Below are 19,313 nucleotides of genomic sequence, written 5' to 3' on the forward strand. Positions count from 1 at the left end.
TAAAAATCAGCATATTCACTTAATGAGGTTTAGCTAGCTATAAAACCAGGTTTAATCCACCATTTTCTACTTAAGGAAATGCCTGTACCAAAGTCAGGAATATGACAGTTGTTTTCCGTTGCCATTTGACTTTCCGTTTTGAATTTTCCTTGGAGTTCGGTATTTTTTGTTATTTTATTTTTTATTATTGGATGTTAATGATATAAAATGTCTGAAATTGCCATCACAAAAGACAGGAACAATAAATAAAAAAATGCACGAGCATTTAGGCAGCAAATAATGTACGAATGTGACAAAAAAAAATAATTCAAACGATTGTGATAATCAAATTGGCCAAAAGAGAGAAAATGAAGTAAGACACGTTAAGAACTCAAGTTATTATCAATTCAAATTTAAACCTATATTGACATATTACTATAACTGAGCATGAGACAAAACACAACCATTAAACAATGTCAATATACATTATTTTAGTAAATATTGAGAGAGTTCCTTGTCCTCAGTTCTATTGACTGTTTCAACCTTAATTGATGAGCTAAGGTGGTGTGTATATTTCATATTATCTCTATCAGATAAATCTATATAAGTATTCATTTATTAAAAAATGTAATTAAAACTTTTCTTATAATATTGTAATTACTCAATGTAAAAATAGTTGAATTTCATCTTCAATCCTGACCATCTCCTTTATTTTAAATAATGTGAGCTATTTCATCTATCTGTTATCAGTGTCAGATGCAGGTTGAACTGTACAACTGTTGAAAACGTATAAACCCGCTGCATTTTTATGCACCTGCCCTAAGTCAGGAGCCTGTTGTTCAGTGGTTGTCGTTTGTTGGTGTGGTTCATAAGTGTTTCTCGTTTTTTGTATAGATTAGACCGTTGGTTTTCCTGTTTGAATTGTTTTACACTAGTCATTTTGGGGACGTTTATAGCTTGCTGCTCGATGTGAGCCAAGGCTCCGTGTTGAAGGCCGTACTTTGACCTTTACACATTGTGACTTGGATGGATAGTTGTCTCATTGGCACTCATACCACATCTTCTTATTCATATGAACTGTACCCATTGAATTGAGAGAAAAAAATCATTTGTTAGCATAAATCTCATCAAAGATACAAGGGTTATTATTTTGTACGCCAGACACACGTCTACATAAGAATTGTGAGTTGTGCTCGAATCAAAACAGTTGGATAGCCAAACCAAATCCTGATGAAGTTGAGCATTAAAAAACCGTAATTCAAGATATTTCGAAAATTCCGAAAATTTGCTCTGAACACGTCTAAGACAATTTATGCCTTGGGGTTAAAAAAAAACCTGTGTGTTTTGAATAATTCAACAATTTAGTACAGTCAATTTTCAGAAAATGAACATTTTTTACGTCATTTGGTCTCTGGTGGGGAGTTGTCCCATTGGCAGTTATACCACTTCTAATATTTATATCAATGATATTTCACGTCAACACAAAAGTGCGGATTACTGGGCTTGTGATACCATCGGGAACAAAACGATCACCAGCAGTGGCATAGACCCAGTGGTTGTAAAAACTGTTCAAAGATAACAGGCTCATAAAATCATCATATAGATTTGCCTTACAACTATCGGCGCTGTTTTTACTATAACGTACACTTACACCACCTTATCGAAACATTGATACACCCCTGTTCATCCATTGTCCAGTTATACCCTTTAATTCGTATGGGTTACTACTATTTCTTTGCTTTCATCATAATCTTATATTCAGAAACGCTATCTTATGAAACTATCAGGTCAATTTAGATCAACTTGGTCAGAATGTTCCTTAGGGTAAATAGTTTTTTAAATTCGATCTGAATTCCCATGAACCAATAATTTGCCACTAAGGCGACAAAATAGACAGTAAATGCAAGAAATTGTCTAGATTCTTAAATATCCCTAAAGACTGTAACTTTAAGTAATTGCACTGTGTAAATCAAATATATTTTCTGTACAGAATAATTGAAAAGGTTTATCTGAAAATTACCTCATTTTGATGAATCTTTGTAAAGGGAAATGTTGTTTTGAGCCTGGACTAGAAGTTAAAGAACCTTATCATAATGTATTAAAAACAATGTCATTATCAGTTAAGCAGGCAAGACATTTCAGCACATGCCTTAAGTTACATGACTGAATAATGTGATCTTGGTTAAAAACAAACGAAAAAACTTTTCACACATAGAAAGTGTTGTTATAGAAAATTATTTAATAGAACGTTTAAATTTGTCTACATATCGTGAAATAGCGGTCCTGAGCTGCGTCGGATAGAAATCGACCGTATGCAAGTGCACGTATATATGTACGTGTATGACTTTGATTGATGTTGGAACATTCAAATACGAAATAAAAGATGAATTTTGGTCTGTTTTGTAGGGATCTTATATCAACTCAACTTGCAAACAGTTACAGACTTTACATAGAGATTTTTTTTAAACCGAAATGATTTAACAGATGTATTGATATTCATTTGCATAAGGTCGATTTCTATCCGACGCAGCTACTCCACCAGATGCACATTTCGACAATTAATATCACTGAAGGGATGGTCCAGGCAAAAATATTCGAAAACAATATTTCTACGCGTTCAACATTGAATTTTTGAATAATTAACCGTCTTGAGTGGGTAATTCGATGCAGTGTTGGAATCTATATAAATTTCTGAAAGAGAATGTACGTTGTAAATATAACGGAATTTGATGAGACTGTCGTACAAGTGAGAGGTTTAGCGCTATAAAACCAGGTTCAATCCACCATTTTCTACATTTGAAAATGCCTGTACCAAGTCAGGAATATGACTGTTGTTGTCCATTCGTTTGATGTGTTTTGTCATTTGATTTTGCCATGTGATTAGGGACTTTCCGATTGAATTTTCCTCGGAGTTCAGTATTTTTGTGATTTTACTTTTTATTAGAATGAATAGCAACATAATCAGTTCGAAAATTAATTTATGCTATTTTAAATGTTGCTTTGCAGAGCTGTCGCGACTTTTTATCCTTAGCTACAGCACTAACTTCGGTTTTACCAAACTCAAACTCTATGTCAAACCATCTTTTCTCGTCGGAAGGATCTTCAATTGCCGTTACAATTTCTCCAAGAAGGTAACATCCTTTTTCATCTACATATTTTGGATTAGTATTATTTGTTGTATAGACAGACAACTTTATTTCATTTTGCTTTTCCATTGTAGTGCTATATGATTTGGTAATTTTAGTCCCAACTGGAACGGACGAATTTTCCTTCATTATAACATCAAACAAGTTTCGAGTTTTTTCGACGCCGGCTATAACTGATTTGTGTTTCTCGTCGTGTTTTGTTGGATTAAACTTTGCAGTCATCGCCACTCCATATGTCGTCTTGATAACTCTTGATTCAATTGCTGAAGGATTTTGACCGAACAAAACTGCGCCTTTAAGAACTGCCAAATCAGCTTGTTCCGGAACGATGATTCTATGTTTAGGGAACTGTTTTCTCAGTTCAGCTTGTATAAGGCGACATTCCGAGAATCCACCCACCATTATTATAAGTGATGTCATGCGAGCTTCTCTCTTCTCCAGTACGGACTTCACAAGAGAAATGATGCCATCGATAGTTGGGGCAAATAAAGATTTCATTAAATCTACCTCAAATCTAATTTTGTCACCACGACGCATAATCTCTTTTTTATATTTAGATGATGCTAACGCTGAATCAAAACTTTCGGATAAGTGTTTTTGACAAAGAGAGTCAAACGTTGCAAAAGGGAATGTTACATTGACTTTTCCTGTTTTTGTGGTATCTATTGTTCTTTTGACATTTTCAAATGCCCTAAAAATATCTAAGAAAGCACCCGGTTCTTCCTGTTTCATAGTATTCATAAGAGGAGCCCCAACAATCTTAACAAATAATTGAAAAAATGCATTGTCAACTGATGTGCCACCACAGTCATTGCCATCTGCTCTGCAAATTTCTTTCAGTTGACCATCTGGTAGTTTTTCATGCAACGTTATGTCTGCTGTTCCACCTGTAAATTAGAAAAAAATGTACGGAATCATAAGGATGAAGAAACCCGACAATTTTCTAGTAATCATTTCGGAATAATGACAACTGGAATATCAAACGATAACTCTTAATTCGTCTGAACAACAGTTTGGTTTGTCTTATTTTACACTAGGACTACAACATAGGTATTTCGCTGTGAGTATGATTCAGTTCATGTTATGGCGGAAATTATGGTAACGAGTAGGAAAAAAAGCAAACTGATTGTGATAGTTCACAACGCCTGTTGAAAACATATGTTTCTAATTAATATCTAGTATATTATTCATATCAAGAAACATAGCACTGTCTGTTTTAATTATGTAAATTAAGTAACCTTATTGAAAAAGATATTGCAACATTTGTTTTGTGATCAAATTAAAGATCCAATTGCTTTCACAAGTATTAATTCATTTGTGATAGATTTTGTTGTCGGTACGATAGTTTTCAAATATTTACTTTTAAAAGGCATGGACATCTACTTCAAAGCCACGATTTCCCTTTCAAATTATTCAATTTCGCACAATCCGTATTTTGAATTAGGATGGATCAAGTTTGATGACAAATTAGAAGTAGGTTTAAATAAAAAATTTTGAACAAATAAAAAAAGTTCATTGTAATACAAAAAGTCGGAATTTATTGCGGAAAGAAGTACAAATAAAATTGTTTGTCCATATTCACGGTGGGTAAGGTTGTCCTGCAAAAGAATGTGATTTGGTCCTGACCGGTGCTGGTGATTGATGTCGGAATGAAACGAAATAATTGAAATGTTTTTATTTTGTTCCTTATGGTTTCGAAAGCGATCGATTAAAATATTGACCAATAGAAAATAGAAAAAAGTAGTATATTACACTAATTTAAAAATGATCTATAAGATTTCAATAAACTATTGATTATATCTAAAAATTCACACTTTTTTTACCTCCAAGGTCAACAATCATATATCTGGTACCAGCCCGTGACATGTGAAAACCTGCCTCTGCTCCATGTAGTTTTTCCGTTGGGAGATGCTGGCAGTAGATAGACGCAGCCTCAGGCTCTAACGCAATGAAAAGGTTTTGATCAGGAATTCCAGCCTTCAATTTAAATTTTTTTTTATTATATTTTTATATACTAGACTGAACGGTTGATGGCAGGTAAAACTTGTACAAATTATAATACATAACAACTTAAATTAAATGAAATATGCAATATTTAGTAAAAATATGATATTTAGATAGATGTGCTGTGACCTAAATGTAGTTAAAGAGTCCACCTTCCACAGTATTACATATGGACTTTATATTTTATGTAGTAACGTACTGCATAAGTACAAGCACAGATACAATTTTTGTCCGTTAATGATTTTGTCTAGATTATATACTTCTTGGGAAATGAGTAGAAATATCATTTTCAATTTCTAGCTTAAAAGTTCAATATTTAATAAAAAGGTGAAAAGGAGAGATTCCCCTTTTTCATTTAAACCACAATACTAGCAAATCCTTTTTTTTTTTTTTTTTTTTTGATTTTTTTATATCTGCATAAAAGTAAAAATAAACAAATATTCCCTGATAACCAACAGGAAATGAAAAGTACCATCAACTTATGAAGAAGAAAAAACGTATAATGACGGCCCCTTATCTAAAAGGTAATTCAGCCCTATATAGGTTTTAGTTTATTTGGTGTTTCACGAGTTTATTGTCTCATGTTCATCAAACTCGTATCTTTTTTTTCTAAATTTTTGTATTTGAAATATTGTTCTTTCAGCCTTAATTTCCATATGAATTGATGTGTCTGTTTTTCCTTTTTTTTTTTTTTTTAATCTTTGGTTGTCAAACATTTGATCTCACATTTTAAGTGCAATATATCCATGTTGGCGAGTACTAGTACCTTAGTAGCGGCCGTTCTCATAAACTGTTTGGCTGAGTCTGTCCATATTGCTGGTAGTGTCAAAACCCATCTTACATCATCCCTAGACATTCCTGTTCCCCGTTTATCTAGTAATTCCAATAAATGGTCAACTAAAGCTTTGATTGACAAAGCAAACACATTTATTGCTGACACGGATTTTCCTGTTACGTCCTCAAGGATCATTTTGGTAGACAAATGCTACAAAACATGTTCTATCATTACTTACATCATTAAAACATCGATTACAGGATCAAGAATTATTTCAAGTCCCGAAGAATCTTCAAACTTACAATCATCATTTAGAAACCATAACATTACCAATATATTTCAGGAACGGACGCACCGTTTGCACTGAGCTCTCATTTTGTATTTAAATTAACATATTATACATTAAAAATTTCATTTTTGCGATTTGTTTGCCAACATTTTGACCCATATAATGTAATTTTGTTATTGCATATTTTCCACACAAGACCAAACGTCTTTTTAAATGTAAAACATACATTTGTTTTTTATTGTTGATACATGAAAACCTTAATTATTTGAACACAAACTGTAAACAATTATAAATTATATGATATTATGATATGTATTAGGCGTAGCTTTAAAAATGTTCGTTTTTATGAATGCAAAATAAAAATACATGCTTTGTTCTTGTGCAGCTTCATTTTAAATCTGTTAAAAAAGTAGTAATCGCTTTGTTCCTCATCTAAAACGAGATCTGTGTATGTATTTTCAGCATCATAACCAAAAGACTTAAACTCCTTATTTTTGTCAAGAAGTAGACACGTTGGTGTCTTCAGAGACCAGTGCTGAGAGGAACCAGAATTCCATGCTTGGTTGGCTTGAATTTTTAATGGCTCTGTTTTAAAATCTCCTCGCAGGGCATATGCATATCCCGAATACGTTGTCCCAAAATCTAATGCTGCAACTAATAGGTATCTGTCACTTCTGGTACTCATATTCGAATTTCTGTAATAACAAATTTGTAAAGATCAGAACTAGTACGTCATTTATGACATAATATCCCTACCTGCTCTTGTCAAAAAAGGACAAAGGACGTATTACTGTTGAACACTTTAAGTTGTCAAGTTGTTTAACAAAAATGTGATGTGCCATGTGGTTGAATTGACAAGTGTTTAGATTGTGCATTCTACAAATGTTAACAGACTGCGTCAGAATATTTCACTGCTCGCTATAGTCTTTTTAGTGTGATGAACATGTAACATTTACTTCTTTTCAAACCTTTGCTAGGTGCCATCTATAACTTGAAGTGAGGTGTGAGCTTTTGTTAAGTGGTGATGGTCTCATTTGGACATTAGTCAAAAAAGACAAAGAATGTATTACTGTTGAACACTTTAATGTCCAAATGCTCGTCACATGGCTACAACACATTTTTGTTAGACAAGTTAACAGGAAAAAGTGTATCAATAGAGCAATTATTTGAATGGACTACATGACAATTTTAATAAACAAACAGACCGAAAGAGAAAAAGAGAAGGCTGGGGTGGTTTGATTTTATTCAAGTTTTAGAAAATCTGTTATATGTATTAATTTAGTTAGTTTTGAAGGTCTTTCAATTATTCCGAGTTCTCTGAGATCGCCGGTAATTAATTTGTGTTTTTGAAATTGTGTTGTTTGTTTTTGTATTAAGTACTAATGTGATTAGAAAATTCATTTTCAACTAATTTTGTTACTTTTTTATTATATAGTGATGTTAACTATTGTCAAGTTCGGGAAGTGTTGCGCGCTCACAAGCATTGTGTATGTGCCTACCCCAAAGCATGAACCTTGAATTAAGTTGTAGTTGTTAGATGCTATCTGCCATAATTACTGAATAGTTTTGATAAGGCCAGGTCGTTGGCTTTCTCTTTTGATTTGGTTGACTTTGTTGAAGGCCATATGTGCGAGAACAAGTAGTTGTTTGCATCCTTGTCCTTTCACTCCGGAGAAAAATCCAATAGGAAATCCTACAAAATTAAATTTCCTGAAACAAAATGTTTTAGAAAGGAAGTGAAAACATTAGAAAAAAAATTATTCACAACAATGAGTTTTTAACTTCTTGTTCCGGTATGTTATTGAATAATATAGTTTGTTTTTGATAAAAGCTGTTTTCCCCAAAGATGATTGTGCTCGATTGGCTAGAAAAGAACAGGTCCCATTTGCTCCTATTTCAGATATCAATCGAAGGCAACGGAACCGGATGCGTGAGACATTTGGCTTTGATGTAGCTACTTTTGCCGCATTGCCAGTTATTGGTGATTTGTTTCACTTTTTTTGTTTGTTTTATTTTGAGGCTGTTCTATATAGAGTGAATTGTATCTATCATCAATCACTCCAACACCCTTAACAAAAAACATCTAAACATAATTGTCATTTTCAATAGACCTGTGTCTATACAGTATGTGAAACCGCTCTAATTCTAGAAAAATTGTGAATAAAAAAAAAACAAAAAACATTAGAATATGACATATGACAACTACTGACGTTGTTAGAAATGAGTTTGCAGCCATCTGACCTGGACATCATTTTAAGACGTTTAGAAATAGAATAGGATATAATACCATACTTGAAACTAAAGCAAAAGCAACACAAATTAATCGACTCCTTACGGGAATTATGATGCCAAATTTTAGCATTTTCTGCATACCATTTTCTGCTTAACATTTTCACACCATTACAGATAGACATAAACTTGAAACAGAAAAGTGTCATGAGTACAAGATCTTCAAACCTGCAAATAAGCTGTTAATATCAATAATCTCCTCGTAGGAGTTATTGCCTTTGAATAAAGTTTTTTTTAACCATTTAACTATTTCCCCCTGCTGTCTTGAAAACTATAATGATAGGCATCAGTTGTATAAAAAAGGATCCGCAATACAAGATCAATTAAACTATGAATAAACATAATATCATAAAATAGGCATTGACAAGCAACATATACATAAGAATGTTTATAACTTATTAGGAACCCCTAAAAAAACTGGAAAAAAAACATAAAACAAACAAACAAACTAAAACAAAAATAAACAAACAAACAAAAAACACAGAAGAAAACAGGTGATCATTCATTTATGATCTGAAAAAATGACTGAGTAGTAGATAATTCATAACAATGGTACATTCAATTACACCATATCAAGACAAATTTTACTTTATTCTGACATCTTCTAATATGGCTTGAATGTCCTGACTTTTTGTCGAAATAACCTTCTTTATTTTCATTTTATACATTATGCAATTTGACTAACGCTAAGGTTGAAACTCAATCTTAATTAAATACATAGCATGTGTCAAAGCTTTCCATAAAAAGAAGAAAAGCATTGGCATAGGGTTTGTATTTTAATCAGATTGGTTGAAACTTACTCTGGAAAAATTGATCGTAGAATGTTTTGTTTAAACCCTCTTAGTTTAATGATATAAAACATAATTATTGTGCCTTCCCAAACTTTTGATCAGGTCTTCCCACAATTTTAGTCACAAAGGGAACCGAGGAAAGCCTTGCCCTGAGCAGTGAAATTGGCATTCCTATGCAATTATATATAATAAAAGTTAGATAATAAAAAAATAATATTTTACCTTCTCCTTCTTCAGTTTAAAATGTAGGAATGCGGTTATATGTTATTTACTGATTGTTTAACATTCATGCAATTTGAAGATCTTTGTTATCATACTTATAGAGGCAGGTACATACGAGATTTATCCTTCAAGATTAAAATACCACAAATAATATCATGTGTACTGGCCTATTTTTTGACACATACTACAGATAAAATTATATGTCTGATTGTCTTTATATAACAGCACTGCTTTACTCTAAAATGTGTAGAATAAAATGCTTCACTGACAAGAGTGGTGAAAGATAAAGTAAGTAAACCATGCAGTCGAACACATCTGCAACCGTATGTTTTGAATGATTGTAGCATAATAACGATACTACAATCTGTCGATACCTTTATTTTGGCATTGCACAAAGGTCATGTTTTTCTCTGACTGTTAATGACGTTTTTATACTAAATCCATTGGATGTTGGATGTGTACTGATTGATATTTTAGTCTTAGATACATGATTTTTTATTAGTTGTTATTGGCTTTGAACTAGCTGTCAGTAACTGCGAGTACTCTCAGATCTGTACTTAGTGTCTTTTTCGTTGTTAGGGATGGGGGATGGATAAATACCCTGCCACTTCCGTTCTGTGTTTTCGTTTGATGTTATTCTGCTTTGAATAGATTTGATCAGTTAAGTCTTTTTCAACTGAATGTTATAGTTTGTTCTTATGTTGTACTGTTACACCACTGTCCCAGGCTAGGGGAGGGTTGGGGGCTCACAAACATGTTTAACCCCGCCACATTCTTTATGTGCCTGTCCCAAGTCAGGAGCCTGTAGTTTGTTTTTCGTATACGAAATATGATAATTTCTCCGACTCGACAGTAAAACCACTGCTATATTTTATGAGAGATATCGCATTAGCTCTATGTGATGTACGCAGATACGCAGCCACGTCCGGTCGAAATTGGGTAGTTTTATCCTATGCCTCGTGTAAGAAAGTGCCACGCTAATTGCACGTTCAAAACCCCTTGCATCAACTATGTGAAGGTTCCGTAGGTGACCTGTTGCAGGGCAAAATGTCTGTCCTATACAAACAACCCACTTTACAGAACGAACCTAGTTGAATTATCATAAAAGATAAAATTGTGTATGTGCCAGTTAGATAACTATTCACTGGAGTACAAACGACATGAATTAAAAAAATTTACAGGCCACATTACGGCCTTCAATATGATAAGGGGGAAAACAAAATCGTATAGCTAGCCAGGTCTCTATGAGAAAATCAAAGGTCTGATTTTATGACTTAACGAAAAACAAATACAACAGACACCAACCAACGAGAACCACATGACTTAGGAAAAGTAAATAAAGAATGTGTCGAGGTTAAACATGTTTGTGAGCGCTCAAACCTCCCCTAACATGGGACAGTGGTATAACAGCACACAATAAGAACAAATTGTAGAAATCAGTTGGAAATGACTTGATTCATCAGATTGGTACGAAACACAAACAACAACTAACATTAAGGCATAAAAGACTCAAAAGGTACCGATCTATAAGCGTAAGCGCATTCACTGACAGCTAGTTCAAAGCATGCTACAAACAATAAATTATTCATGTTCTCCCAGACTTTTGGAGGAGTAAAGTGAATTTGACGAGAATAGCACACATGGTATATGATTAATTGCTTATTGCCTACATTAGTAAAGCATACAGCAAAAAATCGTATAATTATGATTTGTTATATAAAAAAAAAAGACCAGTGTGTACCGGCATATATCATATTATACATGTGTACGTTAGTATGTGTGTAAATATCAATTACATTCATGATTGAATTATCTATTTGTAATATATCATGTTTAAACCAGTTGTGTGAAATCACTAAAATTAAATCAAGTCCAGTCGCCTCAACAATAGAGCTTTTGAAAAAATAACGGTAATTTGATAAGACCGTTTACTATTAACGTAATAAGTACATGTAAAACAGTTTGAATGTATTTGTGTTTAGAGTTTCAATTTCAAGACGTGTCTGTAGCACTTGTTTCATAATTCAAAGTATTTCAAAACTTTGATTTCCCTGGAATAACTGGTTGTCGTTTGTTGCTTTATATCATAAAAATAATAAGATGTAGTATGATTGCCATTGAGACAACTCTTCACCAGAGACCAATCAACGTAGAAATTAACAACTATAGATCACCGTAGAGACTGTTTATGACATCTTTACACGAATTCCGTTGGATGTGTACTGATTGATATTTTAATCTGGGAGAACAATATTTATCTATAATAAGTTGTCTCATTGGAAAATCTTGTTTTATAATTCAATGACTTCACAAATACTGCATGACAAAACATATTTCGATACCTTTCACTTGCCGTGTTTTAACTATGACATTAACTTGCAGGTGCTTTAAATCGAGTATATGACCGTGAATGATTGTTCGAAATAACTATTTTCAGATTGTAGATTAGTTTAACTGTCGCATAGTAATTAAATTCAATGATGAATTTGAATTATATATTTTCCCATTATGTTAGTTTGAAAGTTTGGTGTTACTAGTAATAAGCAGTGGTAAGATGACGCGAGAACAATAGAAAAGAAACTCTTCTTATGAAATAGTTGGTAATATCTACACTAAAACAAAGCCGGTGACCGGATACTGATTACAAGTTATTTCTAAACAACTGTCGTACATTTTAAAGAAAGTATTTTTTAAACTGTGTTATTAGAAATATACATGCAAATACACGATGTTTTATTTTTATTGTTTATCGAGATATTTGCGTTAGATACTTGTGAAATTGAAATGTAAAAATAGGTAAATCTTTGCTCAATGTTGATAAAAAAAATTGGAAAAAATCATAAACCTACAAAATCTAAAGCCCCATAAAGTCACACATTAGTCCTTAACATGTTACAATTCACAAAATTTACCTATTTTCCAAATCTAGGTTTCTGAGTATAGGACAAACATTAAAAAGGTCAAGTTTAGTGTTTAAAGGGGAGGTAATATATATTTTGACACTAGATTTCCCACTGATAACATGGTTCATTTCAGTTGTTTCACAATACTCTAATTAAAGGACCATTACGGAAAGTCTCGTGTATTGGTTCTTTAGTTTGAATTTTATAACATAATTCAAATGTTAAATTTAAAGCTATATTTTTTTCAAAATATGCTGTTACATTCATTTTCAAAACTTAAATATAACAAAGTGATATGAAAAATCCCTTATTATAGCCGTATGCTAACCGCTAGATATCATTGCTATACTTTGTGTTACTGACATATTGTATAACTGACAAATGCATATGTACCATATATCCTTTTTTATTTATGAGCTCTTGATACCTCACATCAACTGATTTCCTGTCACCAAATATTTTTGTTTTTTTTTATAATTTATTTCCTTCTCATGCAACTATTCTTTAGAAATTCCTCTACTGCAGCATTATTTAGTTTTGGTTAGTTTATCTTGCCTGAAGAAATTCATTACGTTTCATAGTAATAGTTTTAAATAGTTTGGGGGCAGAAGTAAGGGTAATAAAACAAGAATTTTCAATTTGGTATTTAGAAATTATGGGTATACTAGTATTGACACGAAAAAATATCAACCTCCTATAATAGAATGTAAACCTGCAGATCTAGTTCGCTACGCTCAATCACCAGCGACTTACAGATGTCAATATGCAGAACAACATCATAATTGATAATGTCGTTATATCAATATACTTCATAATTATAAACAAAAGATACAAACGTATAGTATAAATTGAATGAATACTTGCTTTGCGTCATAAGTTATTGTATCAAATGAATGCGGAAGGTAAATTGTTTTCTACAGGTAAAATAATTGAATGTCAAAGGATAATCAATAATCATTCATAAATTAAAAACAAAGTCTTTCCTGTTTGATCTGTGCTCATTCTAACATGGTAAGGCATTGTTAAAAGCACGAGTAAGTATGGCAAGCCGTTTTACTATTTATTTTAACTTCAAGATGTCTCATATACTATATAAGATATCTCATATGATATATAAGATATCTCATATAATATATAAGATAGCTCATATAAAATATAAGATATCTTATATAATCTAGTTTTTATAAGATATCTTATATAATCTAGTTTTTATAAGATATCTTATATATTATATGAGATATCTTATATATTATATGAGATGTCTTATATATTATATAAGATATCTGATATATTATATAAGATATCTCATATAGTTTATAAGATATCTTATATATTATATGAGATATCTTATATATTATATGAGATGTCTTATATATTATATAAGATATCTGATATATTATATAAGATATCTCATATAGTTTATAAGATATCTTCTAAAGTTTATAAGATATCTCATATAGTTAATAAGATATCTTATATGATGTATAAGATATCTTATAAAGAAAATTATATGAGATATCTTATAAATTATATGAGATATCTTATAAACTATATAAGATATCTTGTAAACTATATGATAAATCTTATAAAGTTTATTAGATATCTTGAAGCTAGGATAAATAGTAAAACGGCTTGTCATAAGTAAGCGATATTTATAAAAATAATATCACACGAAATGCCTAAAATGTTAAAATGAGCATACTAGGACGTAACAGGTGAGAATAATTATTATAATTTTCCATTACGATTTTTCACATTTTTTTTTCAAAACTCGTACTTAAAAAAACTTGGAACAACCTTAATGTAGTATTCAATATATAAACAAAACAGGACGTGAATTTTAACAGGAACATCTCTACCGCTACCGCAGACGAAAGAAATTCAAAGGTGTGACTAACCAGCATTCAAGCAAACATTTACACCACATATATGTTATAAAAATCCAACCACTCGAAACTATTCCGAAACAACAAGAATAATCACATTAACAAGTTGATTTTTTTAAACGACTACAGACAGCATTATTATCATGTCATCCTAAATTAGAATAATATGGAACAGGGAAACATATCGTAAACTTCATCCATTGATATCATGAATAATGTCCATAACTAGAGGCTCTAAATATCCTGTGTCGCTCACCTGTATCTTCAAGAATATCTATTTTGGGTAAAAAAAATTTACTAAAGGTCATTAACGCCTTACATCTAGCTAACTGACAACAATTTTGAGTCACGTTGAGATATTTGTTGATCTTGTCTTGCTAATCTTTTCGCTTTTAAAGTTTCTATCTATCTAAGATAGTTTTCAATATAATTGACAAAAACATGGTAAAAATCACCATTTAAGGGCAATAACTCTTATAAGGAGTTGGCTGATGATTTTGACCATGCAAACTTATTATGAGATCCTGTCTGGCTGATCATTTTTGCTTTTTTAAGGGTCTATCGTTTATAGTTTCTTAGACAATAGGCAAGAACGCGAAGAAATGGTTGAACATTGTCATTAAAGAGCAAGAACTCTAATATGGAGTCGTCGGACGATTTTAGCAGCGTAGATTTATTTTTAGATCTTGTCTTGCTGATCAGTTTTGCTTATTTAAGTTTCTATCTTTCTATTGTAGTTTTTAAGATTTTATGGGAAAACACTAAGAACAGGTAAAAATCATCATTTAAGAACAATAACTCCAATAAGGAGTCATCGGACGATTTTGGCCTTGTTAATTGGGTATTATCTTGAGTGTCAGTTTTGTTTATTTAAGTTTATATCTATCTTTTCTTATTTTTAAGATATTAGGCAAAAACCTAAAAAAATGGCAATAAATGCAATAAGGGCTCGTCAAACGATTTTAGCTAATTGAGTTATTTGTAGATCTTGTCTTACACATCATTTTTGCTTTTCAAGTTTCTGTCTATCTTTTTTAGTTTTCAAGATAATAGGCAAAAAGGGGGAAAATGGTAAAATTCGTCATTTAAGGGCAATGCTTCTTATAAGAAGTCGTCTGACAGTTTTCATGTAAATAAACAATATGTAGAATTCAATATTCTCAACATTTCTGTGTGCGTCAGATTTTTTAAGATAATAGACAAAACTTATGTCGGCCATGTTGGTTGGTAGGCGGGTCATTGGACACATTTTTAAACAAGATACCCCAATGATGATTGTGGCTAAGTTTGGATAAATGTGGCTCAGTAGTTTCAGAGGAGAATATTTTTTGTAAAAGTTAACGGACGCCGACGGACGACGGACGCCAAGTTATGAGAAAAACTCACTTGGCCCTTTGGGCCAGGTGAGCTAAAACTTGAAAATACTAAGAAGTCTCAAGGTAAAGGTATCAATCATAATTGTCAAATTCAACATGGAACTAATTTCAAACTTTTAGATGTAAGCATCAATTAGTTTGCATGGAAAACTGGTTGAAAAGTGATATCAATATATTTCAAGATATTTTCGAAGAATCTTAAACAATACCGTTTAAGTCCACTACATGAGTATACGCGCATTTTTGTAAACACAGGCTGTTCTCCCGTATTGATAAATATGAAGATAATAAAAGGCATTTGCCCATTTCCAAATCTCTAGGATAAAAAACTGCAAATACTGGAAAAGCGTTTTTATTCGTACCTGCCGAGAAAAGCAGCCAACAATTTGGTAGTGGTATGCCGTAAATACTACAGGAAGTTTTTGGAAATGAAATTATAAATTCTTCTACATTTAACGGAGTACGCTCAATAGAGATTCAAACAGTAGACAATCATACCACTAGGTACCACATCTCAGCTGAAGCCCCCCCCCCCCCCCCCCCCCCACTATGGACATTTGAAACTCCCTACTATATATTGGGTACACAAACTATACAAAATCCGGTCAAATAACCATTCAATTCGGCTTTTGATAATTGTTCTAATAACATTTCATCTTTGCTTTTAGTATGCGTTCTAATAGTTTCATGTCCGCTTCTCGTAATTGTTCTAGAACTAATCGTTCTGTCTTTTTAACTAAATCCCTGACCACTTTTTAAGTTCAAGACATTATTATTACATTTTGTAATAAAGATTATGAAAATAATGAAGTTCACTATCTTCAAATTGTAAGCAATCTTTTGAAGTTTAAGTTAAATTACGTGTTTTTTTTATATCATTGAGGGAGCTAAAATAAAAAGCAAAATCCACCTAAGGTCAACTTTGCCTGAAGGAGTTGGAACCTTAAGTTAGTTCATTTATTTCGAAATTAGCAAAAGCAAATTAAGCAAAGATATATTATAAATCATGGCTTTATCGCAGCACTGAATACTGAGAGCTAGTGATACCCCAGAGAAAAACAGTTCATCAGCAGCGGCTTCCGAAGCGCTTTTCTTGATTTAACTTTATCACTGGAAAGTTCAAAGATGTTAAAGGTAGGTTGTGTTTTCATTCTGATAGCAAAGTGATATTTCGACAAAAAAGCATCAAAAGGATTTCACGCAAGGTATACATCCGTCAACACGCGTAAAACATTTCAATGTATACTTTTACGCATTTTAGAGCTTGACAATTTGTGTCTCTAAAGGAAGTATAAATTATGTTGTTATCAACCAAAACGAAAGTAACACGTAAATTTTGACAAAATATATGTGACTTGTTTTTTTCAAGCATTACTCAACCATTGGATTGTTTTAAAACTGATTTTTATACTTCACAAAATATAGTGAGAGACTTTAATAGTGAAAGCTAGAAATATTCAGAATAAATTGTCTTACATTTTATAGTCTTTTAAATGCAGCTTATTTTCCTAACTGATGTCTAATAATTAACCTCATTTTGAAGTTCTGAAATTCCTGTCGTGTATTTGTGTTTTGAATTCATATATTTTTTTTAAGTTAATACAATTAGTCTTTGTGTAATAGGGGTTCATGTGGCAAATTAAACCAATCAAATAAAGTTGAAAAATATAGAGGTGTAATACCACCAAATCATAGTACGTCACATCCGGTTGCATACGAAAATAGGTCGAAAAAAAAATATTCCCTTGAATTTGACAGTTGTAGATAATTGATCCTACATTTCATTGCAGTAAAACATTTCTGGGTCATAAACATATATCTTGGGTATTTCAAAGCACCATTTTTTTTTTATTTGGGGTTTCTATAGAATATTTTGGAAACTTGAGGTTACATGGTTACTAAAGCTTGTACACAGGTTAAAAAAGGGGGAAAATTTGATTGGTTAACTTCCAGTGATGGTTATTTTCTTATATGCAATGAAATGTTATGTGAAATTTTTTCTATAGTACTGGACAGGATCAAACTTTACTTATGCCAAGTATTTCTTTATTTGAAACAAAGATAAATTCTGCACAATTTTTTGAAAAGTGCAAATTTAACAAAGACTAATAGGGGAAAATCAATGGTGGTATTACACCTAGACGCACATATTTCAGCGATATAGATCAAAACCTTACGAAACATAATGAATACAATAATACATGTAATCATTATCATTTGCCAATATTTGTATACATAATTCGACAAGCATTTAGTTAAACGTATTTAATATAATACCTTACACATTAAAACATAATATTGTTATTGTAATCTTTGTGCTTATGTTTCTTGATCTGTTTGAATTGTCTAAAGAAAATAAATTTAACAATGCGAAAATATCCGTGAAAATTAAGCAAAAGAATATATACATGTATATAGTCGATTTTTACATGGATATGGTTAACAAATACATAAAATCTCTCGAATCGTTACCGCGTTATAGATTTGAAACTTTTATCTATGTAACTCTTTAAAATTATAATTTTGTATTAATGCTTGAAGTCTTGTAACAAATTAGTTTAATTGAGTTATTGTTATATGGTATGCTGAACAGTCGATTGCGAGAGGTCAACAGAAACTGCTTAAACTGAGTCAACTTATGTTCATTGTACCTGCACAGAGATCTGTAAGGATCCTAATAGTGAGAAATAATGCTCTATAATACTACTAGTAAATGTACATGGGTACAAGGACAACCTGTGCAAAGTAATCCGAATGTACGCCACCTTGGTTGATCAGAGCAACCATGTCTCGTACCTCGCATGAATTCATCAGCCTCTTTAACGTACAAGAAAAAGCAGAACGATTAACTCTATTATTATGCTTCGGTAGAGCCGTTACTCGCGAAAACAATTAAAGAGGTCTCGTCATATAAGTAATATATGGCGTAAGATTCGATTTGCCTTTAAAAAATACATTCTCCTGAATCAAATTGAGTTATCCTCATATAAAAGATCCCAGATAATTGAATAACACCGATTTTATACGAACATTGACCCATTTTAGTCTAAATTAGAAATGAGTCGTCGAAATGTTCATGAAACACATAGACAACGAATCAATAAGACTCACTATAAGTGGGTAGCACCATAACCGTGTGCAAAAATAACCGGTGCCAAACATCAGAAAGCAAGCTTTCCATCGTGCAAAGCTGTTAGACGCCATCTTAGTAAGAACACGGTACAACAGGAGAACTTTCTTACATTTATGAGTATATTTTTTGACATTTACAAAAATGTATCATGCAAAACATGCTCCACTATCGGATATTTATATACCACTGTTTAGTGGCCGTCTTAATTATAGATAAAACCCGACTTAATCGAATAGTATGCGTTCATTTCCTCTGAACAATGAAATTTGGAATCTACAAAACAGTGTCCTGTTTATGGTCAATTCTTGTGAAATATTTAGAAATTGTCGCTGCTACTGCTGACGTCCATCACATGTTCCGGTGTAAGAGAAGACCTCCTGATTTTTTTTTTTCATTCTATCGGCATAGAGACAACGAATATACATGCATTCGGGAATAGTCCATCTGCAGCAATACGCCGCTTATACACAGGGAAACTGATCAGGCACCAGAACAAGAACTTGATTGTTGCGTGACACAT

General features: G+C 32.1%; 1 protein-coding gene across 3 annotated transcripts; it reads right to left on the reverse strand.

Moving 5' to 3' along the window:
- Nucleotides 1-2,940: 2,940 nt before the first annotated feature.
- LOC127735502 (heat shock 70 kDa protein 12A-like) lies at nucleotides 2,941-17,230 on the reverse strand. 3 transcript variants are annotated; one of them, XM_052245683.1, is made up of 5 exons: nucleotides 17,137-17,230; nucleotides 6,564-6,888; nucleotides 5,896-6,114; nucleotides 4,949-5,102; nucleotides 2,941-4,012 (listed from the first exon to the last, which is right to left on the reverse strand). In XM_052245683.1, exons 2-5 carry the CDS (start codon nucleotides 6,876-6,878, stop codon nucleotides 2,958-2,960), a joined length of 1,743 nt encoding a protein of 580 aa, XP_052101643.1. In that variant the 5' UTR covers nucleotides 6,879-6,888; nucleotides 17,137-17,230; the 3' UTR covers nucleotides 2,941-2,957. The 3 variants fall into 3 exon arrangements, with proteins under 3 accessions (XP_052101643.1, XP_052101644.1, XP_052101645.1); XM_052245684.1 differs by lacking the exon at nucleotides 17,137-17,230 and adding an exon at nucleotides 13,263-13,300; XM_052245685.1 differs by lacking the exon at nucleotides 17,137-17,230 and adding an exon at nucleotides 12,408-12,433.
- Nucleotides 17,231-19,313: the final 2,083 nt, after the last annotated feature.

Source organism: Mytilus californianus, unplaced genomic scaffold (genome assembly GCF_021869535.1).
Source record: "Mytilus californianus isolate M0D057914Y unplaced genomic scaffold, xbMytCali1.0.p SCAF_3, whole genome shotgun sequence".
NCBI classification, from domain to species: Eukaryota; Metazoa; Mollusca; class Bivalvia; order Mytilida; family Mytilidae; genus Mytilus; species Mytilus californianus.